At 46.5% G+C, this 27655-nt stretch overlaps 1 protein-coding gene across 1 annotated transcript in view; it reads right to left on the bottom strand.

The window, feature by feature from the left end:
- The window catches only part of LOC118787935 (nuclear factor of activated T-cells 5-like), a 56155-nt gene extending 29999 nt beyond the window's left edge, over positions 1-26156 (bottom strand). The window contains 2 exon segments of the mRNA XM_036543712.1: positions 280-405; positions 25816-26156. Of these exon segments, the coding sequence (XP_036399605.1) occupies positions 280-405; positions 25816-25888 (199 nt within the window). The 5' untranslated portion in view covers positions 25889-26156.
- Positions 26157-27655: the final 1499 nt, after the last annotated feature.

Below are 27655 nucleotides of genomic sequence, written 5' to 3' on the forward strand. Positions count from 1 at the left end.
GGTGTATTCACACTTGTGTAATGTTGATGTTAGCTTTGCTAGCCTTTCTGCGCTCAGGTACAGGCCAGATCTGAGGAGCTATCCTAGCTGGAAGGTCTTGCAGGTAGCCTAAAGAAGGGAGGAAACAGGATGGAACCATTTCCAGCACTGCTCACTGTTCCCTATGAGCTACAGAGGCAGAGGGGGGGAAAAAAACACACACGCACGCGCACACACACACACACACACACACGCACACACGCGGAGGAAAAAAAAAAAAAGGGGGAGACGGAGGCTTACCCGAAGCGAGGGCCGCTGGAGGAGGGGGGCCTGCCTCTCCGCCACTCTTCTGACTCATGGCTGCTGTGTTGTTCTCAGAGGAGGATGGCAGCTGCAGCTCTTTGGGAAGAAGGTCATAGACTGACTCTGTGGAGAAAGGGAATGGGAGAGGGAGAGAGATGGGGGGGGGGTCAGGATTAATGTCTTTTTGCAAAGGCTTCCAGGCGGTGGTCGGCGTTCTCGGGCGGCAGAGGGGAAGAGCGCTCGGACGAGCAGCAGCATTTCGGCACGGCGGCCGGCAAACCCTGCTGCACTCCGCGGTTCCCCTTCGCTGGGGTCTTTCAGCTCCCACGCAACGCCGTTTCCTTTGGCCCCTTCCCAGTTTGCACAGGGAGAGGCCACTTACCTGGAAACTCTAAATGGACACAATTCATGCGCTGAAATAAAAAAATTAAAAAAAAAAAAAAAAAAAACAGCTGGAAAAGCAAGCAGTTTGCAAAACAAACATTTGATTTTTTTTTTTTTTAAATTTCACTCAAACAAGCATATGGCCGATATTAAACCCCCGGAACAAAAGGGGCCTTCATAAATCTTGCCCATCTCCGCTCTATATATAGCCCCGCAGCCTGTGCCGCAGCACTGGGGGTGACCATTGTCCTGCCTGGCCCTGGGTCTGGAAAACATTCTGACGGTTTCACCAGGGCTTAAAACAAGGAGCCGGGATAAATAAGGCCGCAGCCCGGATGCCAGCCGTGTCTCCATGATCTAACTGCTGCCACTCCGGTGCCAGGGGGACGCCCACCCCTCGCCAGTCCCCTTGTCAGAGGGCAGGGAGTTATTTTGGGGAAACGAGAGCACAATGCCCTGTAGCCATGTTTGGCATGCTGGGACGCCGTGCTGTGAGAGCGAGGAGGGGCGGGGCCGACTGGGACGGGGTGGGCTCGCTCGTCGCCAAGCCGCGTCACCCAGACCACGGCCGCGACCACGCTGGCGGATTCGCGTCATGCGGCCACCGCGGCCATCCATCGGGGGAACCTCAGAAGCAGCGCCTAATTAAAGCCAGACTCTAATGCCTCAGTTGCACCCGAAGGCTGGAGAACCTCACCAGAAGCTCCTGAGAAAGAGGGCCAGCTCCTCACCCTCTCTGGACTCCGGTGCCCTCGTGTTTTGTGTGTTTTGGAACACGGAGCGTTGCGGATCTTTTTATTACGCATTCCTCACTTACTAATCTCTGTATGCGTGCGACTACGCCGTTGTCACGGTGCACCAAAGTGGCAGTTTGTTGCTGTCCATCGCAGTGCAGAACCATGAAGGATCATTACAGACCCCTTCCATCAAAACTAGTCGAACACTAAAAGTGCTCTAACGACTGCGAGCCTCTTCATTTTACTGGGAGCAGGCATTTCAGCCATTAAAAAATCGCTGGTGAAATCCCAAAAACAAAGTTTGCAGGCAAAATTATCATCGGTTCAAGTCAGGGCAGATGCTCTGGCTTCGCCTACATTACGTACCTTGTAAGATCAGATTACAAGAAAGAGGGGGCAGGATTTAGAGGGAAAATTTCTCTGCAGCTCCCCCTCTGGACGACTGAGACATGAAGGAGGGGGAGTTAAAGGGCCCACAGGCCCACAACCCCCCCCTTCTTTCACTACCATCCCGGTTCATCCCCACGCTGTGCTGCGAGCTGGCTGCGGCCACCACGCCAGCCTGACTCTCTGCCAGCTGCCGGCTCTGATTGCTTGCAGCTGGTCCCGAGGCCAGGCGACGCAGGGCCGGCCCATTGTTCCCGCCGGCTGGCGAAGAGAGACGACGCCACGGACGCCCCCGAGACCGGGCTGCTGTTTACAGCCGCACCAGGGCCTCCCACTCGCGCCGCTTACCGTAAACGCCTCGCGCACCAGGTCACACTTTCAACACTACCCTCGCGCAGATCTCCGAGCTGATAGCTCTTCCCCTTGCGACAGGAGAGGGTTTCCCAAATAACCCCACTTCCCTCGTTTTCTGCGTTAGAGGGGCTCCGGGGTTTTGGAAACGCTAATCTTTTCAAAAAAAGAAACGTGCCTCTCTTTCTCTCCCCCGTCCCCCCCCCATCCTCCCCCCTCCTCCTCCAGGTCCCTTCCTCTGGGGGCCGTGCACGTGCGGGAACACGTGCGGCTGGCGGGCGCGGGGGCCCTTCCAGTAAACAGATCGGCAACCGCACAGACAGAGAAATATGCGCGCCGGGCCCGGGAAGCAGGGGGCTGGCCAATGAGAGGCTGGCCCTGTTCGCACCGTTTCCACAGGCAGCGGCCCCTACGTGGCCAGCGCCCCGAGCTCTGCTGAGGCCCTTTCCCCTCCCCGAAAAACATGGCACAGTGCTTGCTTTTCACCGCGGAACACGCTAACGTCTCTCGCAAAGAAGGGGGAAAACACAAAGGTACATGTCATTAAATTCAATAAGGAAAGAAAAAAAAACAAACAAACAAGACACTTCAGCCCAGTTGCCTTTGTTTAGGCTGTGGAGCTAGCAATTCGACCCTTTAAAGTCCAGCTTAGCTCCAGGGTATCCTGTGTCTAAACATACAGGGTTTGCGAAGGTCTTTTTTTTTTTTCTTTCAGAAAAACTTGTTCTCAAATCGTTTGATTGAATTGTTTTACTTGATACTGAGATTTGGTTACGGTCAAGGTATTCCATCTCAGGGTTCCCACCTTCTGTAAAAAAGTGGTTTGATTCCATCTGTTTGACATATGAGGCACACATCAAACACATGGGGAAAATACCAAAGCGTTTCCCGCACAGAACGCAGAAGAACCATAACAATTCCAGGAATGAAATACATCTGAAATATACACAGGTTCACCGATGCAAGAAGTATGTCCTACTGCAGGAGAGTGCAGTGTATCAAAGCCAACCAAGTGAAGACCGACACGGAACTGGATTTCCAGTGGAGAGTCCAGTCATTACAGGGCCACAGACATGTGAGTGGCACTCACTTAAGTCCACCCCTCTGCCACTTTAATAACATTTGTCATAGCAACCCCAAAATCTAACAAATTTCTTCTTGTCTAAGCCAGTCATTTCATCCAAATTCAGCCATTACATGTTCAGCTATCATGTTGACAGACAGACAAATACACGGTGGGGGGAGGTGATCACATAACTTTCATGTCCGCTATCGGTGGCGTTAAAAAAAAAAAAAAAAACTTTAAAAATGTATTCAAATGCCCTCCACAAACACGGTAAAAGTGCGCTGTGCCTAAACTCCATGAAAGTAACTGCTGCTAAAAGCGAGGAAGGAGGAGAAAGGACTCACCACCTAAAAGACAACACTCACACTCCCATGCATCTCCCTGACATTCCTCTTGTGGCTTGCTCCTACTAGCCCTTGCATCTGGGGCGTGGCATATTTCCCCCCCCCCCCCCCCCTCCCTACCTGGCTGAGGGCCAGGTAACTCCTCCCTTCCTCCTCCAGTTCACTGTGTCGCTGAGGCCTTCTCCTTTTCTGCCGACCGGCCAGGCAGGTTAGGCCCGCCACAAAGGGATCGTGAAACGGGGGAGGAGCCGCTGTGAGGAAGAGGCAGTCACACAGAGAGAGACAGAGAGGCACTCCTGTGGTCAGTCTCCCTCCACACCTCCTGTTTTCCGGCCTTTACGAGAAGAAAACGGAAAAACGGGGACGGCGACGGCCACCGCTAGTAGAAAAGAAAAGCCTGCCATAACGCTAAAGGCTTCCTACCAACTCGGGTCATGGCAACCGGCAATGGGAACTACTCAGAGGCAGTTTGCATATGGCTGGCGCCTTCCACTATTGGTGGACTACTGGTGCTTTTTACCACAACTTTGCACCCCTTTCAGGCCAGTTCGCAGGTAACCTTTTCCATACCATATTTTATACGGAAAAGCTGATAAAGTCCAAATGACAGCTGTAATCACAGACAGCGCTACGCAACCACTCACAAGTAGCCAACAACCTAACCCCGATCCACAAACTGCCCATTGTCTTTGTACTTCACCCCCCTCCATTTCTCCAGATATAGCATTGTGCTGGTCTGGAATGAGAGGTGGTCAATGACCTTGACATGGCGTAAATGATTACAGATCGTTATGTCAGCTTCGTTCCAAAGTTAAACATGATTTAAGGTTTCTGAGGGGCCATGGGGAAGTCTAGACTCTGGCTGCAGTGTTTGTTTTTAACTTGCATACTATGTAAATAATATCCTCTACACAAACAGACGGAGAAAAGAATTTCACTCATAAAATCTAAGCAAAACACTGGGAGGAAAAAAAAACACCACCGGGGCTTGTAATGCGATGGCCTAAAAACACAAGAATCAAAGCAAAAGAACATCCATACAAAAAAAGCACGTTTATAAAAAAAAAAAAGACATGCGTACATGGACACACAGCTGCGATCCTTCTGAATAACCATGCCCATTTCTCGCCCAAAGCCAACACGGCCCAGACGAACGCTTCTAGCCCAAACAGGTCAGTTTTAATAATGAAATTTTTCTACTCTTCCACCTCCATTGTCCTCAAAATACAGCTAAACCTTTTGTCCTTATTGAGCTACCTGTTTTCATGCACCTTTCTGAACCTGCGAGCAAGCACTGGTACCCTTTTTGTATCAATACCCACAGTGAGAAGGTTGCCATCCTTTTTCAGAACTGGGAGAGCCACAACAAGGCAGATAATGTCTCATGAAATAACAGATCTTCTCAGAAAACCTCACTCTTTCTTCAGGGGAAAAAATGTATTTAATGGATGAAACACTTTAGTCTGCTGTCACAAGGTGTGGGACAGATGTAGTGCTAATGGTTGAAACAAATTGGCGTTTTGATCAATACCGCAGACATAAATAGAGGCAGGCCACAATAAAAGCACATGATGCTCTTCGGCCATTTTGTACTGCTGGCCATTCTGCTGGCCATTTCACCTTTGACCTGGAAATGGTCAGGCAATGGACTACAGCTTCAAATCCTGACAGACTGCTTTGGGAAAAAAGATCATACATACAGCATAAAATGACAATGATAAAAAACACCATGTCACAGTTTGTTACTAATATCATCATAAAAATACAGAGATCCATTTCAAATTATTCAGCTTGAAGTTCATTTCAGCTAGCTGCAGTTAATATCCAGTATGTTAAATCATAGGTATTAAGTTCATTAAACACATTTTTCCCCTCACAGTAAATATCTTAATCATTCACATGGTTCATTTTTGATCAATCACATCGCTCCCGCTAACATCACAGTGACTGGGTGGTGTCTGAGCTTTACTTATAGAATGTTTCCGCTTCAAACACTGGAGGGTGTATCTACTACCGATGCGTCAACGCCAGCTCCGGTGTCAAACCGCGAAACTGGATCGTGACCAGGTCGGGCATGTCAGCGCCCGGGCTTCAGACGGCACCGGGCCTGTCATCGATACGATGGTGACACACGCGCTCCTGTGACCGTTCCCATGTTGCCACACCCGTCATCAACCCTTATCACCCACCACCCCAGGGCAGGGTGACATCACCGCTGACGTCACCCGCAGCGGTTTTCCAGCCGGGTTTGGAAACGGCGGAACAGGTGACGGAAAAATGCTGGCTGCCACACCATGTTGCTGCCAGGTACCGTGGAACGGGTATCAGTAGAGACACTCCAACTATGCAGGATGTACTTTCCCTCACTGGCAACTGCAGCCCCAGCCCACTCCATCTCAAATGAACAAGCATTTCAGCACAGACTTAGAAAGGAGCACGGAGAACGGATTCACTGAGCCCCCACAAAGCCCGCACATGGCAGGCCTGCATTTCTCAACCTCAGAAACTGGGCACTTCGCGCTCCAGCGAAAAGCCGTCGTGTCCCTACCTGTGAAGCGAAACCCTGCGCGTTCTCTGAGGGGCAGAAAACGCGTCTGCTCTTCGACCTGCTCTTTGGCGCGCTACTTTGACGGACTGTGTCGGGCGGGCACTCACTCCACCGCGGGGCCGCCGGGGCCGATGAATGTTTAATGACACGCCTCTCCGCGGAATTCGATCCCTGTCCCTGGGGACACATCCCTCGCACAGCGAGGGCTTTAACAGCTTGAAAGGAAACACAAATACTCCAGTCTACTCCCACCTCTCCCCCCCCCCCCGAGGGGTGGGGGGGGGGCTTGTTTTCATGGCAACAGGTCATTACGGCAGGTAATTATTATCAAAACGAAAAACAAACCAGAAATACATGCTGTGGCTGTGGATATCAGAGCAGGGCCTCTGCCTCTGAAAGGAGAAAAAAAAAACGTTCCTGCTTGAAACCCTGATTCTGTGTCCCTGGACTGGCCTCCGTTGAAAGGAGCTTTTACACAGGTTACATAGTGTGCGGCCATGACTCAGCGAGGTTTATATAAACAGCACACGCCAACGGGGTGACTGCGAGATGTAACATGCTAATAATCTTAACATGTTGTGACATATATGTGCAGAGCAGTCTATTTCACAGTCATTTGCATGGCTGTTTTGATTGTAAACACACCCTCACTACAGCCATTTTCAACTCAGCGCACACAAGCTCTCACACCACTGGCACCTCCTTCCCCATGCCAGCGTTCGACGGGAGAAAAATAAAACAAGATTCTTAACAAGAAATCTGACGACTCCTCTTTCGACGTTCTTCGGCTTGTGCTATGTGTATTTTTAATTTGCCGTCCGAGGACTGAAATATGTAACACAGAGGCATCACAATGGACTCCTTTCGGTTTGTTTGTTTTGCTCTACACTGACTCTAAGGCACGGAGAATAGGAACGCTTGGCTGGAGTCGCCGGGCACAATGACCGCTATTGTGGCACTTCTGTGGGCGTGCAGGATGCAGCATTTGACGCGTCTTTGTGAGCTCAAGGATAACTGGAGACGTGCGGCTGCCCGTTATTCTCCCGTCCCCCCGCCCCCACCCCCACCCCCCAAGAGGTGGCGAGACCCAGGGAAAAACAGAATATTAAAGTGAAGAGAGAGGAAACATTAGTACACACCAAGTTTTTCACCGAACAGCGCCCGTGAGACTTAAGGCTACCATTGCATTATTAAGGTTCAAAATGAATAGGCTGTAGTCATATGCAGAGCTGACATCGACTACAAAAATCAATAACAGAGCCTGTATTTTAAAAAAGGTAGGACAATTGAGTTTGACTGTATTGTTTCCCTCTAAAAGCACTCCATATTTAAAAATGTAATCATTAAATATGTAAAGAGACAACAACAAAAGATTATTCATTATATGCTAAGTGTGTCTGAAGACTTCTGCAAATTCCCATTCTTATTTTATTTTCACACCTTTGCAAAACTCCTGTCTTATGCAGGCTTCCCCATTTCCGGTAGAGTCAGGTTTACAAGAAAATCTCTGACACTTTTCCTTTTTTTTTTTTTTTTTTTTACAATCACTTTTAATGCCCCAGCATGCCTGGCATTGCCCTCCTCTGACAGCCTCTCTCTGGATACAGTTGCAGGAGGCTTGACCGATGATCGGGGCAAGCCTGGGTGAAAACAACCCTCAATGCAAATCATCCCAGTGTTTTGAATATGTTTTGAATATTTGGAGAAATGGAACGCGGTCGTTGTGTACGAGCACACAGGCCGTTCCTCAAAAATACAGCCGCCACATGGGAGTCAGGATGGAATCCAGACGCGTTTCTCTGGAAGAAAGCAACAACAATCAACCCCAGCCCCACCACAACATCCCTGAATGTGACTCAGCAGAGAAGTGCATAACTTTCTTAATTATATTCCAAACTACGCAAATTTTTAGAAGCGGAATGATGAAGGGAAGGGTGCAGTGAAGTGGACAATTTGATTATATTAACCACCTTCCACAGAGAGCTGAACATCTGTGGTCATAATGCATGATATAGCCTGATAAGGACACTGTGCTCTTCAAAACAGTTTAACCGACACTTAAGACGCATGACCGGAAACCTCGGAATGCAAAGTTTAAGGCTGAAAACGTTTGCCATTTTACCAACTATTCCCAGCAACTAATATCAAAGGGCTGGCATCAGCAATCCCAGTACACAAATCTACAACACACAACCATAGAGTTTCTACATCTGTAACAATGACCCTAGATCAGTTTCAGCTCATTTCCAAATGACTGCTGTCAGGGTCAACTGGAAGAGCGGTCTTGTATTGGTTGCTGAGGGCAAGTACTGAACACAACCTACAAATGATGTTTGAGAGAACAGTCAACTCTGTAAAATGAGGTCTGGGTTGGAAGGGGGAGGACGTGGAGTCTTTCATTTCATTCCAAGATCTGCAGCACGTGCTTCCTGTTATTCGCAATTTATCCCATGCAGCGGTGGCAAAGGAAGAAACATTATAACCCTCTTTTACAACTTATTACACGTGTTAACCAAGATCACCAAGATCCAGAGGGCAAAGTTTTTAACGCCAACACATTTTTCAGTCTTGGGATCTGTCTGCTTTCAGACTCAAGCTGGCCTGGGTCATTTTATCTTATGTGTGGATACTCTGAAAAATGAAAGCCAGCCAACAATCTTGAATTCATGGCACTGTTTTGATGGGTCACAAGATTCTGCAGCTTTCACTCTGCCTGAGCCAGCATTGACCTGAAGAGCACTAGATCACCCCCCGCTGCTGAACCAAGCCAACTGAAATGACCATGAAACAACAAAAGTTGAGTTTAACAATAACTATGTTGCGTCATTAACATATAACTTGTATGAAAAGCTTAGAATTGTTAATGATAATGTCACAACATAATTGATCATTAAAGCTACAGATGTCACATATGTTTTCAAGAATATCAGTGACACACATCTGACTTCTCTCTACGGAACTGAATTCAGCGTGAAAGTTATGACACTTAAAATGTAGTATTTAGAAGATAATCTGGCTATTTTGTAGGCTCAAACATTTGTGTATATAATCCAATACACCTACAAATAAGACTAATTAGCACAGTGATAATATGTAACATTCTATACAACATCCACAAATTATCACAAAGTACCTAGACATAAATTTAGCAACCAGCCATGACCCCATTTCCCTAGCTCACTGAGAATATATCAGCTTGGTTCTTCCAAACCATGACGTCTCTCCTGAGCCAGTGAAAGCACTTCACATCGATCTTGATATGGGTTATATATTGTCCCCACCCACTCCACAAGAGTAATGCAAAAACTCTCAAGCACTGAAGAACCTCAGCTAAAAAGCCACAGGGTACACAGCGTTTCCAAGAAATCTGATAAGGTGGATAACCGCAAACAAACAGACACATGGTGCCAGTGACGAGCCCCACGCCAGAAAACACTGACCCCGTTTCCATTTAAGACTTTTCCTTTTGAATACTGTTTGCGAGAGAAAATAATGGGGTCGGAATGTACACTGCAATCCCAAGGGCCCAATGTCTGCCCCGGCGTGCAGTTAACCACAGTTCATAGTTCAAAGATGTCCTCCACTCTGCTTGTGTATTCAGCTAACAGGAGTGTCAATCAGCCACGCCCCCCCGGGGCCGAGATGAATGCGCGACCTTAGCGCTCTGTGGGATTCAGGGCATTTGTCCGAGCCGGAGATCTGAGCGCGCACACGAACACACACACACACACACACGCACACACACACACACACGGGACGCACGCAGGGGGCAGCGGGCCAGCAAACGCGGGTTCGAGCAGGTCTTTCCGACCTGTGCCTGCTGCCACTTGGGACGCCCCCCAAGTGCAGGAGCGACGAGGAACAACGCCCGGGGGGCGAGCGAACGAGCGACACCCTCTTACGTGTGACGCTTCGCCTCTTCATGTCACACAAATCATGCAATCGGTTCCCAACACCCCCACCACCCCCCGCGCCCCCCTCCCCACCCTTCTCCATTAGCACAGGGATGTCATTTCGCAAGGTACTCAGTCTCCCCCGACAGGTATTTCTAGAGCATGTGGGAAATCGTGCTCCGAGCACCAGCGGGCCTCCAGTCTGTCCGCACCTACCCAGCTGCGCCGGCTGCGACACCGATTCTTACGGCTCCCGGCTCCAGCAGAGCGGAGGGCAAAGTGCTGTACCTTCAAAGCTGAAATAAGAGCTAATTCATAAAGGCTCGGCTAAGAATATAAAGAGGGAAAAGGTCATGTTTTTGCCTCCCTCAGTGAAAAAAAATGTACACATGAGGGTTTGAAACTGAGCACTTAATGTCACACCTGTTTACAGCGAGCATCAGTAAAAGACAGGGCCACTTTCACAGCAAGCCACAAAATACCACCTATCATCACAGTCAGTCAAAGCAAACTAGTATTCGTAAAATTCACGAGTCATTAGTCATTTTCAGACATTTCAGTAATGTTATCAATTAAGTTCAGATGGTTCAAAAATGGCAACAGGAGTCAAACTACTTCTTTGATATACTCGTGGATTTTACCCTTGATACAATATAAGCGCTTGTTGACTTTAGTGATAAGTAAGTTGGATTGGGCTGATAAAAATAATTGGCCTTAATAACTCATAACAGGGAGCGCTATTTTTGCCCTGAAGCATTCTTGCATAAGAGTGTAGCGAGCGGAGCAGGGTGAGAAAAAAAACGTGCTGGTTAAGTATCTCTACAGATCAGCAGATTTCTTTATGCGATTCCTCATCGCCCGGTGCGCGCGTGTGCGTGCGTGTGTGTGTGTGTGTGTGTGTGTGTGTGTGTGTATGTGTGTCCATCACATTCCCATCTACATTTCAGGAGTTCTTTATCGCACTGCTTTCCTCCACTGGCACAGCTGCACTGGGCCCATCTTCGCCTTCGCCCGGCCGCGTCTCCCCCCCCTTGCGGACGCTTTTCAGGCACGTCCTCCAGTGTCACTCCGGACCACACCTTGAGTATGCTAATCACATAAGAGGATTCGGTCTGCAATCTAATTAAGGCTTTAGTGTGTCTGCTGCTGATTAATTAGAAATGCCCAGAAGAATGCTTGCGTTATCAAAGCAGTGACATCAGCAATTCAACCGGCCTTAAGCGCAACTGCAAACGTCTAACAGAGAAATAGCATTTCATGGTTTTGCCTTTGTAAAATACACCACTAGCCGCAAAGGGCCATGCTGAAATGATTTGACCAGTATTGAGTAAAAAAGTTTCTTAAGAATCCAAAACAATGGACCATGCCTAAATCCCACTTTGAGCAATCACAGGTAACGCAGGGGAAAGGAATGAAACCACAGGAAATCAAAATTGTGCAATCGCTACGGCTGCCGCATTGTCTCCCCCACCCCCATACCCCCGCCACACCCACACACACAAACTGATAGCTGCACTGCCGAAGCTTTTGAAATAACTCCAGATAATCTGCCACCGTCTCCCTAACCCCCCCAGCGTGTGGGCGTGACGGAGACACAGACAGCTTTAACAAGAATCCCTCTGCGCCACGACGCTTACAAATCTGGATCAGGCGCTCGGATCTTCGGATGACACCGGCTGCGTGTGCGTGTCACCCTGGCGGTGACGCAGGTAGGGGGCAAACGCTTTGGGTAAAAATAATGCAGTGAAAGAGTCTCATCCATCTACACTAGCAGCCCCATCTTCTCCCACTGAGAGAAACTAATCTACAAAGAAGGGCTACTGAAGACAGCAAAGAGGCTAATCCTGGAAAAGATTTGGGGGGGGGGGGTTGGCAGGTGAGGGGGGGGGGGGGTTCATGGAGGTACCTTTTGACCAGCAGTGATGGTTTCGCTCTCTGATGAGGTGAGATATGATCAGGTAAGATGAGCCCGTATCCAGGCCCCGCTACTGCCTCTACCTCAGGAACTCAACCTTCGAGACGGCTGAGATCTGCTGGAGATCTCCCAACACCCAACACTACTGGTGACTTCCAAAAGGCCGTCCAGGGGACAAACACCGGAAGGTACACGATCCCGACGACTGCCTCCGAGTTTCACACTTAAGGGCTGCAGATCACACAGCCCTCAGCTGTAGCTGTAGCAAAAAAAAAAAAAAAAAAAAAGACTGCTCGCTCTGTCTCTTGTTCACAGAGAGCACCTGGCCCTTAGAACCCCAGAGACAAGAGATTCATCTACAGAGTTAATCCGTGGCCACTAGCAGACATCCAGACAGCAGTGCCCATCTGAATGGGGATTGTTTGGCAGGGCTGTGTCACCTCTGAAAAATCTCCAAGCAGACAACTGTGCCAGGCTTGCGGCCAGCCGCTTAGCAACGGTGCTCCTCAAATGAGAACCTTCTGCGACGGGCAGCTAAAGATATTCGAGAACAGTAGGCCGCTGTTCAGAAAGGAAAAAAAAAAAACCCACATTACATATTTAACACGTACCGGTCAAACAGAAGCTATCAAAAACAATGACACTCGGCTCGCTGTCTGCGGCGGCTGGAAGCGTAACCGGATATGAAAAAACGGACCACTGGGACGGCAATAATAAAAAAAAAAAACACCGATGCCAGGGGAGAGAGGAATGTATGGGGCTTATTAAAAGCGATGTACACCGTGCCTTATCACAGAACACGCTGCTCAGGCGTTCTGCAAGCCCGTCTTCCGTCTGTGAGAGAACGATTCAGAGCAAAAGTCAGAGCAGTTGCAGGGCCGCAATCTTAAACGTGGTATTTTAAGAAGCTGGCTGAGCAGGAAATGCTAATTTGTCTCACCTTACACACGTGACGGTGTTTGGCAATGACAGACCTCCAGTGCACTAATAATCAAACACACGGGGGGGGGGAGCTGGGAGGCTGCCGAAAGGTGGGAGTTAACGCAAAGGGAGACTCTCCAGGCTGGCTGGTGGTACAGCCGGGGCTCTGTGTTATTCTGGCTCTTTTGAGTCAAACCAAAGTCGAGTGTGCCCGGCAAACATTGTGAGAGGCAGGCCTAATATTTCGAGTCCGGGTGCCGATTCCTTTTTAGCGCAGTTTGTGTTTGTGTTGACCATTAACCCTCCGAGATCGTGCCGCAGAAGAGTTTTTCGGCCCAGGGCTGGCCTGTAAAATAAAATCCGATTCATTCCTGCAATTTTAAAACACGGATTAATTTGAAGCACGCAGGGAACAGGGGTGGGGGGGGGGTGGGGCAGATCGGATTTCATGGTTCAGGCAAGTTCGCTTGTGTTTATTCTTATCATAACTCGCTCTGTAAAGACAGAGCAGCTCATTGAGAGGCAGTTACCGTGGGCCGCAAGCAAAACAGATATTTAAGAACCTGTCAGGTGGGTCCTCGTCCTTCAGACTGTTGCGCTGAGGTCAACAGAGCATTGTTCACCTCGCAGTTAGAAGTTTCAGGGCTGCAGTCACTGAAGCACAAACATTCGCCAACTATCTTTCCGAAGAGAGATTGGACATCCCTGGCAAACATTTCCCTTGGTTCACACCCTTCACTAACACACACACAGACAGACACACACACACACACACACACACACACACAGAGCACAATATGATGAAAGCAGTGTCAACAGAAAACGTTTGAAGTGTTGCACCACGTTGCGACCGAGGACAGGGTGTGCCCGCGATATTGATACTTTAAAGCCCTTAAACCACATCACAGGCATGCCGGCCACAGAAACGGGCTCTCAGAACGGGTGCGCAGAGCCCTCTCCAATCCCAAACGGCTAATTGGCCAATGGCCAGCCGCAGTGCCAACTTTAACAGAATTCCCCGACCACCGCGGGCCACGATCCGTGTTGCCCGAGCAACGGCACGTCCGGGAAACGGGAGAGCGGCCACTGCCGGTGCCCGCGGCCGAGGGGATGTGAGAGGCACAGACCGCTGTCACTATTCACAGGGCTACCTCGGTCCGTCACCCCGCCGAACTAACCCTGACCGAGAAGCAGAGTTACCTCCGATAATCAGTAAACAACATGAGACAAGCACCAGCTCTAACTCTAACTGCCGGTCTCGACTGCAGAAGTGTCAGGCTGTGGGTGACAGAAGGGGGGGGGCTGGCAGTGTGGGAAAGCGGGCGTCTCATTGGACGAGAGACCCCGTGGCAGGTCGCACCTCCTCACTGTGGCACACCAGCGCAGAAGGCACGGCGGCACACAGTAACCCACTTCCTCGCATGCGGCCACAGGGCTTCTGCTTCGGATTCCCCTGCTGAGAGGGGTCCAGGGCGGACCGCCCTCCCTTCTCCACGGCCCAATTGTCAAGGCAAGGCTCGTCTCTCTAAGGACGTATGTGACAATGTCACTCCCTGGATGCAACATAGCCCGGGAACATAAAATGAAGGGACAGGTGACATATGACTGTGTCAATGTCACCAAAAGCAAAAAAAAAAAAAAAAAAAAAAGCATAGACGAAAGACCTCTTTATTCTGATATTTCACATTTGAAGGCGACTGAATTATGTTTCAGTATGTTTCATGTTTTTACCCAAAGTCACGCCTGATATCAAAGCCACATTTTATCTTGTGCAAATTTCCTGTGAGGTACGTCGGCAGAAAACGGCAAGTGTTTCATGAGGGACTTCTGCATGTGGAAATACCTTGGGTACAAAGCTAAACCAAGTAAGTGTAGCAAGACAGACACAGTTGGCAAACAGAACTTTCATAATCCACCAAGGAAGGAAACACCGATCTAGCCAGGTAAAGAACTGGACGGTTTGTTGTGATGCAGGAATGCTGCACTATGAACAGCTCCCCAACACTTCCCCTTTAAACCAAAAAAGGTGTCTTAATGTTCCATTCACATTTTTTTCATGCCGAAGTCATCTAATGCTGGAACCTTTGCTTTAGATATGTAGCAGAGAAGAGATTACATGTCACAGTCTCTTCACAAAGCACCAGCCTCTGAAACCAGAAAAACAAACTGCCCGGGCAAGGGCATGCTGAAGCAAATGCACTTTTCCACCCCAAATGAGTGAAAACTACCATTTAACACCACATCTTACAGAAGCCACGCCTCTCACAGAGCAAACACTGTGATTTACTGATACATTTAAAAACAGGATGGCAATAAAGTTAAATCAAACCCCCCGACTACCATGCAAACAGGAAACACTTTCAAACATACCTGCCATGCTTAGAATTTTTCGGCCTTATGTGCAACAAAAGAATGTTATTGGAGCCTCCAAAGACCTAACAAAATAGAAAATGCCATTCGTAGTACTAACTAGCACGTCTACCCTTGCGATTTTTAGTCGCCAGTGCCGAGAAGTACTCGTGGTCTTTCATGGATTAGCTGCTTGGGTTAACAAAAAGCCAAAGCAAAACCATATGTCATACCTGTTTGCAGCTACACCCTACACACAAAGAATTAAGATACTGTATTTCGAGTGCTCTTTAAATGGACCAAATGTTGCTAAGTGTCAGTGACATAGGAAAAAAAAAAGTCTTTAAAAATAATGCGAAGAGCATGCCGTGAATAAATGAGATGATCACATGACTCGGCCGGGAAACCAAAGCCTGTGGATTCAGCTGAGCAGAACTTGGCCGTGAGGCAGGCATTCACTCCAAGTTATTTTCATCGTCAGTCACCTCTCAGGGCTCGGTGGCGATACCGACAACCTGAGTATCTCTTTTTACGCCAGTCTCCCTCCGCACTTCTGCCTGTGATGTCCTGTTACCTGGCAACTCGGCCTTTTCGAGATGCAAACACCCCCCCCCCCCCCCCAACAAGCCTTTCAAAACAGCTGAAGAGGAACAGAGGGAAACAGGTTGCCTTCTAAGTCGACCATTAAGTGAAAAAACAACTGATTCAAAGTATATGGATTTTGCTTTAAGTTGCTTTCAAGAATGCTATGATAATGAGGGGAAAAAAACATACAAGCACACTTTTTAAAAGTAGCCAGAAGCAGAAATGAAGCAAACTGCAGTCAATACAAACCACTCTCATGAGATGAAGCCACTGCAGAATGTGGGCTTAGGAAACAGTAAATGAAAGAGCTAATTTCTTTTAAATTTAAGCCTCTCTCTAAGTCCACCCTAATCCTAAAGGTTAAGAAGAAGGGTATCATTAATCCTTCCTACTCCTCTGTGCGCATGTTTAGAGATTCAGGTGGGCGGGGGTGGGGGTCACCGAAAATGACAAATCGCCACTGATCCAAACCCCAGCATTTTTACCCTAACTGCTGGTAGACTGCCATATTTGTCCCAAAGGTCTCAAGACATTCAGCAATTCATGAGGGGGTTCGGACAGACGTAATGAGAACTTTCCGCAACCCCAAGAGCTGGTTCAGGAGCAGCTTACGCAACCATAAGCCTAACCCGAACTACCGTGACACAAAGCTGAAACTGATCCAGGATCATGTGAGAAGAACCAGGCAATGGAAGCGTTTTTAAGCAAGTTTGACAAGGTCAGGTAAATACTACCAAAGTGCACATGCACAAATTTAAACATCAATTCTCCAGATTCTCATCTAATGGTTAATGATCAACCATACGTGCGTTTTGGAGGGCGAGGGTGGAAGGGGAGGGGAAAGAGAGGACCTTTGGTGGCCTGTTTTTTTGTCAGTTATGAGCCATCATTGCTTATTCATCTGCATTTGCATTTCGTTTACAACTTGTATGGTAATCCTTCCTGTTCAATGGCATCTGCTGACTTAAGAATAATTATGACATCATGCTGGCATCATCCCATCATCACAGCCAGGGAAAGGCCCTACACACATCAGTTGACATTCCTGCCATAACTCACCTTAACAAGTGTTTCCCTTTGCGAATCTGAGCAACTAACGGCAGAAGAGAGAGGTTAAGTATTGTTCTAGCATTTATGTAAACACTAACCTTTTTTCAAGCCTGCTGTTTTTTTTATTACATTTTTCCTTTCGTTCTTAAACTTATATATGTAAATTGTGTAAAATGTAAACTTGTTTATGTATTTATGGGACATGCTTTCATTTCCATTCTGAACGGCCCCTCGAGTAATGACATATGAGAAGTGCTCAGCAAATTAGGTTCCTTCTAAATGGAGCAGGTATGAGGTTCCTGCATTTTTAATAACAAGCCAGGCCTGCCTCTCCTTGGCTTCAGACCTTCGGCGGCCAATAATGAGGTACCGTAAACTGTGAACCGTTGCAGTCACCTTCGTTATTGTGCTACTCCTGACCCCCCCAGTCATTAATGAGAGTGTACGTTCCATTCATTAAATGAAAAACAAATGCATACGCCACATGCTCAGGTCCATCTCCATAGCACTGTCTGCATCACAGAGTCACATGACTCACTAGTTCATCTGAGCACGCAAACCCCCCCCCCGGGTTGTGCATGAACATCTTCTGGATGTGGAAAAACAGAAGCCAGCAAAAGCACATTATGACGTACTTGAGTGCGGCCATTGGGAAGGAGGGCAGCTGTCTTCTTTAACTACAAAGTACACTGTTACTGTATCATTTCCTGCCAAAATTCACGCCAGGGCCAGACTCGTTTGAGTCTAAATCAGCAATGAAATGGCACAACAGAAATTAAAGACAGACTGAATCCTAGTTATACAGTGATCTTCCCCCAAGGAAAAGTAAGTATGGCTGCATTTTCAAACGTCTTCATTCATGGACACGAAAAAATATTTTCACTATGACTAATTGTGTTTCCCCATTGAGGAAATGACTGTACAAACTAGTTTTCAGAAAATATGAAGCACTTCAATGAGAGCACATAGACAGTAGGCATAAGTGCTACATTTTTTTCTAGTCTGAATTCACATTGCTTCACAAAAAACGAGATGCCAGATGTAATTATATGGTCAATTTAAATAGAAAAAGACAAACGCACTAGATAGGAGAAGATTTATGTGTTTCAAGTATTAACATGGCCACGCTGCCCAGAGATTAAACGTATCTTTTATAATATGACATACTTCCAAAAACAGCAGATATCACTTTAGCTCCAAGGCTGAACACTGTATAGATCAGATTTAATGTTGGTGGAATGCACTGCAATAACCGTCTGAGCTTGTCATTACAGAACTGGTCCCCCTATCATCCTCTCAACAAAAGAGGCCTGTCTTCTACACTGTTTACATGGGAGAGAGAAAGGTCGTAAAAATGTTGGCTCATCGCTGGAAGCCAAGGGCACCACAAACCAAGAGCGCTTCCAACTTCTTCTCACCAAAGTTAATAAATCAGAAAAATAACAGAATTCATATCGGTCCTCTTCTCGCTGTTGAGGTGTTTTCACACATTACGGTGCAGGGCTGTATTCGGCATTGCCTTCAGACTCAGAGGCAGCGTCTAGGTGCGATTTTCACCTTTTAATGACTCTCTCATGCACAAAAACACAAACCGAAGACAAACTCGATTACGGCAAGCGTCCGTGAAGCAAGTCATTTATGTCGTTTACATGGCACATGAAACTCTGCAAAGAGTGCCCTAAGTTGTGAGGACAAACAGGAAAGAATCCTGGACAATGAACAATGCCTGGATGACAATCTATACTACACTTAATACTTGGAGCAACGCATCGTGTGGCCCAACCTGATGACTTTAAAACGAAGCGGACTGTTTAGGTACCCCTCCGCCCCCAACGGTGGAAAGAAATTGAGCGAACTGGAACTGGCGGTAATCGCTTCTGCGGCACAATACAAACAAACGCAAAGCTCGCGTTCTCGCTCGATTTATCACGGGACCGCCAGCTCCTCAATCCCTCACCCAGGCTGCGGGGGGGGGACTGTAAATCACCTTCGGTATCAGAGTGATGGTTTTGCATCCCATGTGTCACTCTCGTCTGGAGACGGGGGGGGGGGGGGGAGCTAACTGAATTTTCCCCCTTGTTGAGGCAAACGTGCGCTCAAGCACGCCCTCGCACACCCTCTTGAACACGCCGCCCCCCCTCCGTTCCAAAAAGCGGACAAAGGCCCTCTCTGAACCCTCACAAACTCCTTCGGATTAAGATTGTGTAAACAGTCGGTTGCTCAAGAAAAGCACATTCACGGGGCAAAATTACAGCTTTTGTCTTGGACGGCGTGGTGATAAATTCTTTCCACCCCACATGCTGCTGTCACCCTTTCCGCCACCACAGCGTGCTGGCTTTCACCTCTGACGCCGATCCTTCGGCATCTCTGTACCTTGAGAAACTAGCGCTGGCTGCCACCGAAATGTGGTATGCGGTCCCCAATACAACACCACGCTCATGAGATCCGATCAGAAGACAGAAAAATGTGACCGAAAAATAAAAATCTGACGGACCTGCCTTTTTGTGTGGGGTCGGTAGCACATGAACACACCGTGCACTAGAACATCTGCTCCATACTGACAGTTCTCCTTAGCACTGAGACGGGCATGTGGCTGACAGCCTGGGAATGTCGTGCATCCCTGCCTGAATTTTTGGGGCACCATATGTCCCGATGAGAGCCAGACGTCACTTACAGGAAACGGGAAACCTCTCTCACGAATTCTCTTCTCTCACGCCCTCCTCTGTGCCACATCGACTTTTCTAAGATATTATGAGATGATAAGCACATCAGAAAAACTGATGCAGGATGCTGACCCAGACCTCATCCCCACCCCAAACATTCAGTGCAGGGAGTGAACACTGATCCAGGATCAGTGTCCAGGAGCACAATCTAACGACAGTGGGGGTTGATCAGGAACAATCCCAGGAAGGCAGCAGAATAATCCACAGTATGATCCTTCCGTTGCTTGGTGAGCTGATAAGCAAATTTAATGATATGCAAATTTAGACTGAATCCTCAAAAATGTAACTACATTACATACTCTACATTGTCACTACTGTACTGTAATGGGAACACATGGTTGAATGACGCAGACAAAACTAACCTTATAACATCACTAAACAGGCCAAAAAGAGGAGCAAAAAATAAACAAACCAAGAAAGGAAAAAACCCAATCTGAAACACTTGTCTCTCTAAATTTAAATCAATTAACACAGGCAAACAAACCTCCATAGAGAACCTCCATACCTTTTTATAACATCACACCACCATTTGATGGGGGGATACAAAGCCATCAGAAATCTTTAAATGAAACAAAACATAAAAATTGTACAAACCTTTTTGGAAGTATCAAAGAACACTGCTACACAGGAACAACCACAAGGCCCTCTGCACTGAGAAGCATAGAACAGCATACGACATAGAAAACATGAGCACATCTACTTCACACGACAACTAATTAATTGGTTCTTTAATATATGTCTGGGACAAAAACAATACAATAATGCACTGAATTTTTACAAACTATTTTGTGTGACTTATGTACATATTATGTAATATTTCATTTGTATTGCTCCCAGAATTTGAAGCTTCAGATTAATTCAGAACAAAGAATGAGTGCCTTTGGCTATGTTCAAAGGGTTGATGCATCATAGTTTCAAAACAGCCAAAGTCTAGACCCTAGTTGAATACTATGTAAAGAATGCCACCCTTCTCAAACCCCTTGCTGGGAAAGTATGCTCATTATGTGCGCCTTGTTAAAACCCCCTTAGTTTCGATCTCCCACCTCGTCAGAGTTGCTGGGCTGGCCGAATTTCCCCCCAGACGGCAACAGTGACAGATGGCTCATTTGTGTACTGATTACCCTGGGTAGCCTTTCAGCACTCCGCACAAACACTCAAGTTAAGCAGACAAGAGCTGGGCGGTCCATGCAGTCAAACGCAAAAAAAAAAAAAAAAGGCCCTGTCTGCGTGACCCACTAACCAAAGCCAGCCCAAAACGCATGAGCACCGCCGACAGAAATGGCCCCTTTCTTCACGGGCACCCTTCACTGCGGACCCTGACGGGTTTCAAAGACTTCGCAGCCACACCTGGCCACAACTGGAAACCAAAGAGATGGGAGGCCTAATACAAACGGCATTACCGCTGCCACGCCCTGTCATACCTTCCATTTAAAACCGTGACACTGACATGCACTGTCCATTCAGACGGACCCTTCCGAAACCAACACGGATCAACATGGAGGTGAAAACAGAAAATCTAACAGACCAGACCCAAGTGAATAAAGTTAGACTAAGAAAAGCAGAAATCATTTCGGGCCGATGGCATGAGGTCAGTTCCTCGATCTCCTTCTCCATGACCGGGCCTGACGGTAATACAAACAGGCAACAGCCAGATTGATACACAAACAATGATAATCGGGGGAGACACATTCTATCTAGCTTTCATACAGGAACGTACAGCACAATCTCCCAGACCACAATAAAGAAAAAACGGCGCGAAAATGTAATCAATCTCCAAGGAATTGCTCCGATGGATAAATGAACTGCTCAAAAATCGAACTCGACTTTGACGTCCACCACGCTCCATTTTCCCGGCTATGCAACAAATCAAGGATTTCTTTCCACAAAAAAAAACACAATATAATAAAATTCTTTCCTTCATAGGGAGGGATGTTTTTATTGCTGGCAAATATTTTCTCCACCCTCTTTAAACAGATGAAGCTAATTAGAAAAAAATAAATTAAGGGGCACAACAGATGAAGCATAATTAAGTTGTTTGCACACCTGCCCCTGTAAAACATAATTGAAGGGGCTCTACCTATAGAGGGCTGAACGTTAGGACGGCTGACAGAGATTCCATTTCGAAGCCAGCTTTGCTTGTGCCGCCCACAGCGAAAACGGCCAGCGTAAATATTTACGCTCGGATTCCAAAGAAAAGATATCAAGCGCGCAGAGGGGCAAACTTCTGCTGGTATCAGGGAAGCAGCACAAGATCAGGCTCGACAAGCCAAGCAGGGGATCCCCACGTTCACCCCTCTGACTGCACACATACCTGGGACACCAGCTGAGAACCGGTTGCTGCAATATCCCCTTTCTTCCGTTCACAGCATGGGAAAAAGCCCTGGCTGAATAGCAATGGAACTGGATAACTAGCTACAGAGGACAACTGCTAACTGACTGGCACAATTGCTGTGTTTAAAAATACCTCAATGAGAACAGCAGTGGAGCAGCAGGAGCAGGCATTCATGTACTGTGGATTACCCACAAGATTATTCCTTATGTAATGCGTATGCAGCACCGTGGTGAGGACTAAAGCCACATTTTCAACCAACAGTTTTCTGACTGAGACAAAAATATTTACATTGTACTGACTGCAAATGTGTTACTTTACATATTCTGGATGAATCAAACTCGACTCACAATTTGCCTGCTCTAGTGACAGATGTTTTTTTTTTTTTTTTTTTTCCTGAAAATTTATGGTTTGATACACAGTATATTTTAGCCGTTAAGTCATATTACAATGACATAGGCTTCACTTTCAAACTTATCCTGTGAGAAACTACAACAGCTCATTTGTTCGGCATTCAAAAAAGTTAGGCCTAAATCATGGATCATCATCACCACAAACACAGATATTCTCTAATGACCAGATATCCAGCTTCTGGTTTCCTTCAGTCCTCCATCTAGGTGGCTCCTGCTGATAACAAGAGGTCCCTGTATTGTCTGTGTTCCTGTGCCAACTGTGGATTTTTCATTTTAAACCACACCCCTTTAACAATAATTAAAACAAGCCAGCAAATCAGGAAACTTTTAGCTTCAACAATGCCAGAGCCAGCACACTGTGCTGACTATCCACTCAGTATGTACAAAATCTGTGCTACGACTGAGCTTCAGATCCTAGTGAGACTCACAGGTCTGCACAAACTGGGCCTCTTGGAAAAAAACAACAACAACACATTAAACATTAAACAGGCAGGAAACTGAAAACAAATCCCAAGCAAATGGGTTACACACCCTTCAAAATGCAACAAAGAGCTGTTTCCCTGGACGCTGTGCTCAAACACCATGTCACTCACACAACTTACTTTCCCACCGCCTGGACGTCGCTCACTCGCAGCGCTTTTTGTGAGAGTTTAGAGTGGGATGACGGAGATGGACTGTTGCTGCTGAGAGCGCAGAGGCCATTTACAACACTACCATCTGAAACAGTGAGCCAGACCCGTCTCAAATGACAGCACAGTGTTGTGGACTTAAGTTCGTAATTAGCCCGAGCATACAACTGAGGAAATGCATTTAACTGAAATTAAAAACACAAGCTTCAACGTGCTGCATGTTTATGAAACACGTTGCTTCACTGCACTTCAGCTAAACATATTCCTCTCACAAGGGTGCGCAGAAGTATTGCTGGGTTCTTGTGGTAAACCGCCTGTCTTGACCCCAGACTGCGAGATCTCAGAGATCTCAGGGCCTACACATGCCTGTGCTGAAACGGTGCCACTTCCCACCCCATAGTGTGACCCTCTGCTTCTGGGGGGCCTGGTGGTCAGACTGCTTTTAGGGTGACCAAGCTTTGGTGCTGACCCCCGACCCCTAACACACACACACACACACACACACACACACACACACACACACACACACACACACACACACACACACACACACACAGGAGGCGTAGCAGTGGTGAAGCAGCAGTTTGACACAGTGGAGCTGGACTCACAGTTAAGGAGAAGGCCTGCCAGCTGGGGCCATGCTGTTGTACCCTTGAGTGGTGGAAGCCACTTTGCCTTCTGAACCTAAAACGCTCCAGCAAATATTCAGCTGTTTAAACAGATACGTAAAAATGTAACCTATGTGGGTTGCCCTGGATAAGGCAATATGTAAGTGGAGTTCCCTCTCTCCCCCTACACCAGAATGGGCTGATAAGCATGCCCACACAACAGTATCCACTCACAGCTTGTAAGCATCTAAAAGAGGAATCTGTGAGTAGTGTAATATTACTGACCTGAATACAGCGTCTAGGCAAGATTCGGTATTTCCACTGATGCTCTCTGTTGAAATTATAGGCCTAGCCCCGACCAAACAAACAACTTCTCCTTATTGAATGAATTGCCAGAATTCCAGCACAAAGTCAATGAGCTTAAGCCCTTCCTTCCGTGACCACATGACCTGTGACCAAAGCAGTTTCACTACTTTGAAATCAGCTTAGCACAGACATCAACAGTCGACCCGAGTGACATCTCCATTCTTTCAGCTGTGTGTGCGTGTGTGTGTGTCTGTGTGTGTCAGAAGTAGCACTCAGTGGCCAATGCTGTTTAAGCGTGGCAGGAAAAGGGCTACATCTGAAGCTTATGGTTAGATTTTATCAGCTTTTATCAGATTTTATTGTTATCATTAGTTCCACTTAGTACACGAAAACAAGTAACACAAATTGGTAGATAACATACAACAGGCATCACTAAATTGTGCCTAAAAAACCAAACAAGATTAAACTAAACTACAGGTGTGAAATACCAGTCTCACTCACAAAAATCCTCTGCCAGCAGGTCATTGATTTAAACAAAATCTTTGGAGGCATATAGGGTTGCCTGGCAGAAACAACTACTTTGGGGGGGAGTCTGTCTAGAAAGGTGACCCCAGACTTTTTGTTATGCTTCGCCTCCCGAGAGTCAACGGCCAACAGACAAAAGCACGTATACATTGCTAACGTTTCCAGCCCTTGTCAATCACCATTCAGTTGACAATCCAGGGTTCAAATGGATATCAGTTCTATTCCATATCACATCAATACAGCAAACGGGTTTGATGACTGGGCACCAAATTAACTAACACATTCTATATGAATGAATAAAGTTAGCTGCATGAGGCATGAGATTACACAGGCAAGCTGTTCGACTGGCTACAGGTGTTAGCTCTATAAGGCATTAGTTCCATAACCCAGTGTCAACACTCCACTGTTTTGGCTATCAGCGATTAAAACTCAGAAACAGGAAAATGTCAACGAGCTGATATAGCTAGCGAGCTGGTTGGCTTGCTTAGCTACATGGATTTCAAAGGATCAAGCTAGCAGAGTGCGCCGTCCACGGCCGAAAGTGAGAGGGCGGGCGTCCGACGTATCAGACAACTTTAAATCCTTGCTGTTATATAAGATCATTTAACCTAATGACTACGCCATGCGTAACTATTAGTTTTGTGCTGCAGCCTGGGTTTGCAGTATTGCTCATCCAAATTAATATATGTTTGAAAATATGGCAAGAAATATTCAGTTCAATTTTTGTTGAAAAATTCATCCTCAGCTCTGACCAGCCTTCCCTAAATAACTGCGCAGCTAGCTAGCTGGTTTAATTAAACAATCTGGCAAAGTAGCTAAGGTTATCTAGCCAACTAGACGTCGTGACAGTTGAGGCTTGACAATTGTAAACTAGCGTTAGCTAGCTAGCTGGCCACCTTTCCTTTTCCAACTTCCCCCGAAGTGATTATTTTAGTTAGACCACTACTTAAGCTACTCAGGCACTACCTTGTTACCAAGCTACCTAAAGCTAACTAAAAAGCTAAATTAAGCAGTTTCAGAAACTCTTCACAGGAGACCTGAAATCCATTCCCCAAAAAATGCACAAAATCTTAGCTAGTGAGCTAACGTTAGGTAGTCAGTGTAGCAAAACAAACTATCCCCAAATTCTAGTTTCGCTAACTTTTTACAGAATTGCACTGAAAAGGAGACAGCTAAATAAATGACCTAGTTAGCAAGCTAGCCAGAATTATTAGAGGAGGGTGGGGAAAATTTTTTAAACGTGGCCGTGACGGAGATGAGATGTGCACCGCGCACAAGCTTCACTGACACCATGGCCAAGGAAAACAAAACACGCCTCCACGCACACACACACACACCGCACGGAATGACACAGCCAGCGCTATAGCTACACATTAGGAGCCAGACCATGCACTAACTAGACAAGACACAGATCACAGCTAAAACACACAAGAAGCCACACATCTGGTATAATGACAACGGCAGTTTTACCTTTAGAATAGAGAGATTTGGGTGAATTGAGGTCGAAATCAGCGCTGAGCAGGGATATGAAATCAGAGGGCATCGCAATGCCTCTTGTAGGGAGGGGAAATCGGACACCCTCTGGATTAAAAAAACGTAGCTTAGCTGTCGCTGTCTCACAAAAAAAGCGTTGAGAAAATAAAAAGTTGAACAAACAAAAAAGGGAAAACGATGGGGAGAAAACGTCTGCTATAAACCGTTTGCTTCTTTCTCGGAGGATCTGGCGTGTTCCTACAGCTTCTCCGCGTTAAGACGAACTAACAACACTAAGGTTTGCTAACTAAACCACACTGTACGCATTCAGTTTTTCTATTTCCTCGGTGGCTCCTCCCACCTCACGCAGGCGCGACAGATATTTGAGTAGGCAGAGGCCCGTCACGTGGTCGCGAAGAGAGCTGGGGGAAATATGAGAAAAAAAAAGAGAATAAATTAGCCATTGGACTGTATTCACTTATGAAATACTTGTAACTGATAACCAGTCGTTGGAATTACCAATGCAAATGTTTGGCGTATTATGTGGTGTAATATTTTAGTTTCACTTCTGGAAACTGTTCTGAAGACGTTTTGTCAAAGGACTCTTAAATGTGAAGCTACTGGCTTTTACACGTTTTTAGAACTGATTGCAGTTTTAATGGAGGGATATCGATGTTTGTACAATTTGTGATGCATTTTATGCAATCGTCATTGAAAACAACCGCCATCATCACTGAAAATAACTGCAAGACACCTTGGATGTCACTGTGATGACTTGAAACTGTTAGTGTTCACACTTAAGAGCATAGTGGTAATCAACCAGAGTGGGTAGAGTCGAAATCCAATACGTGAGGACATTGCATTTTAACCCAAAGCTCGTACTCATTAAAAAAAAAAACTACAATTATAGCAACGCGTCTATGTGGTCAATTCTGCAGTTATGTGGATAGGCATGACTGACTGAGGGTAGTATGCCTTATATAGCCGGCCTCAGATCACGGAGTCTTCTGCACGCAGCTATTGTATGTAAACAACTGAACATAGTCATGGATGGACCTGTTTTGCCCACAGCACATGGTCTTGATATGGCTTGAACAATGCTAACATTTACAAAAGTTATGCTTTCAGAAAAAATCCCATGTGGCTCCAGGCACCTGCAAGCAGAGCTCATGTTCAACCCTACAGCTAAGTACAGTTGATGAAAGGTGTTTTTACCTAGAGACCAAGCCTATTTTCTCACAGGTATATTCCTAACATTTATTGATATATTTTTGCTCTCCCAGTAGCTTAAGAATAAAAAATAATTATGTCATACCTTGTCAGACTTCTTTTTCAATGCAGTTTGCAATGTGGAAAGGAAAGGAAAACTTTTCATGTCAGTATTTTGGTAAAATGTTTGTCAGAAAGCATGACAAATGCAGAATAAGAGTAACTATTACTCTTATGAAAGTTGTTTTTAGGACTAGTATGTCCACATTTTCCTGAGTAACGTTTTGGCAAAATTAATAAAAATAATTTAAAGATTAAAATAATAAAAAATAATTGCCTGCACAATAAGCTCTGCTGACAAGACCTTAAGGTACACTTAAGAGAACTGATTGTTCCAGAAGATTCTATCTGGCCAAGGAATGTGAAATACTCATCAACCTACACCCTAAGAGCAGCCGTTAATGCTTGAAACATTCAGTGTGTAAAACCTTTATATGCTGGAACAAAAGGTGTACAAAGTTTACAAAGCTTAGCTTTTGACCGTGGAGCCTACCTTCCTGGGCAAGGCTGTATCAAAAATGATTCCTTTTTGACACAATATGAGTAAGTGCCGAAATTATGTTTTTAA

The sequence above is a fragment of the Megalops cyprinoides genome, chromosome 13 (assembly GCF_013368585.1).
Source record: "Megalops cyprinoides isolate fMegCyp1 chromosome 13, fMegCyp1.pri, whole genome shotgun sequence".
Classification (NCBI taxonomy): Eukaryota; Metazoa; Chordata; class Actinopteri; order Elopiformes; family Megalopidae; genus Megalops; species Megalops cyprinoides.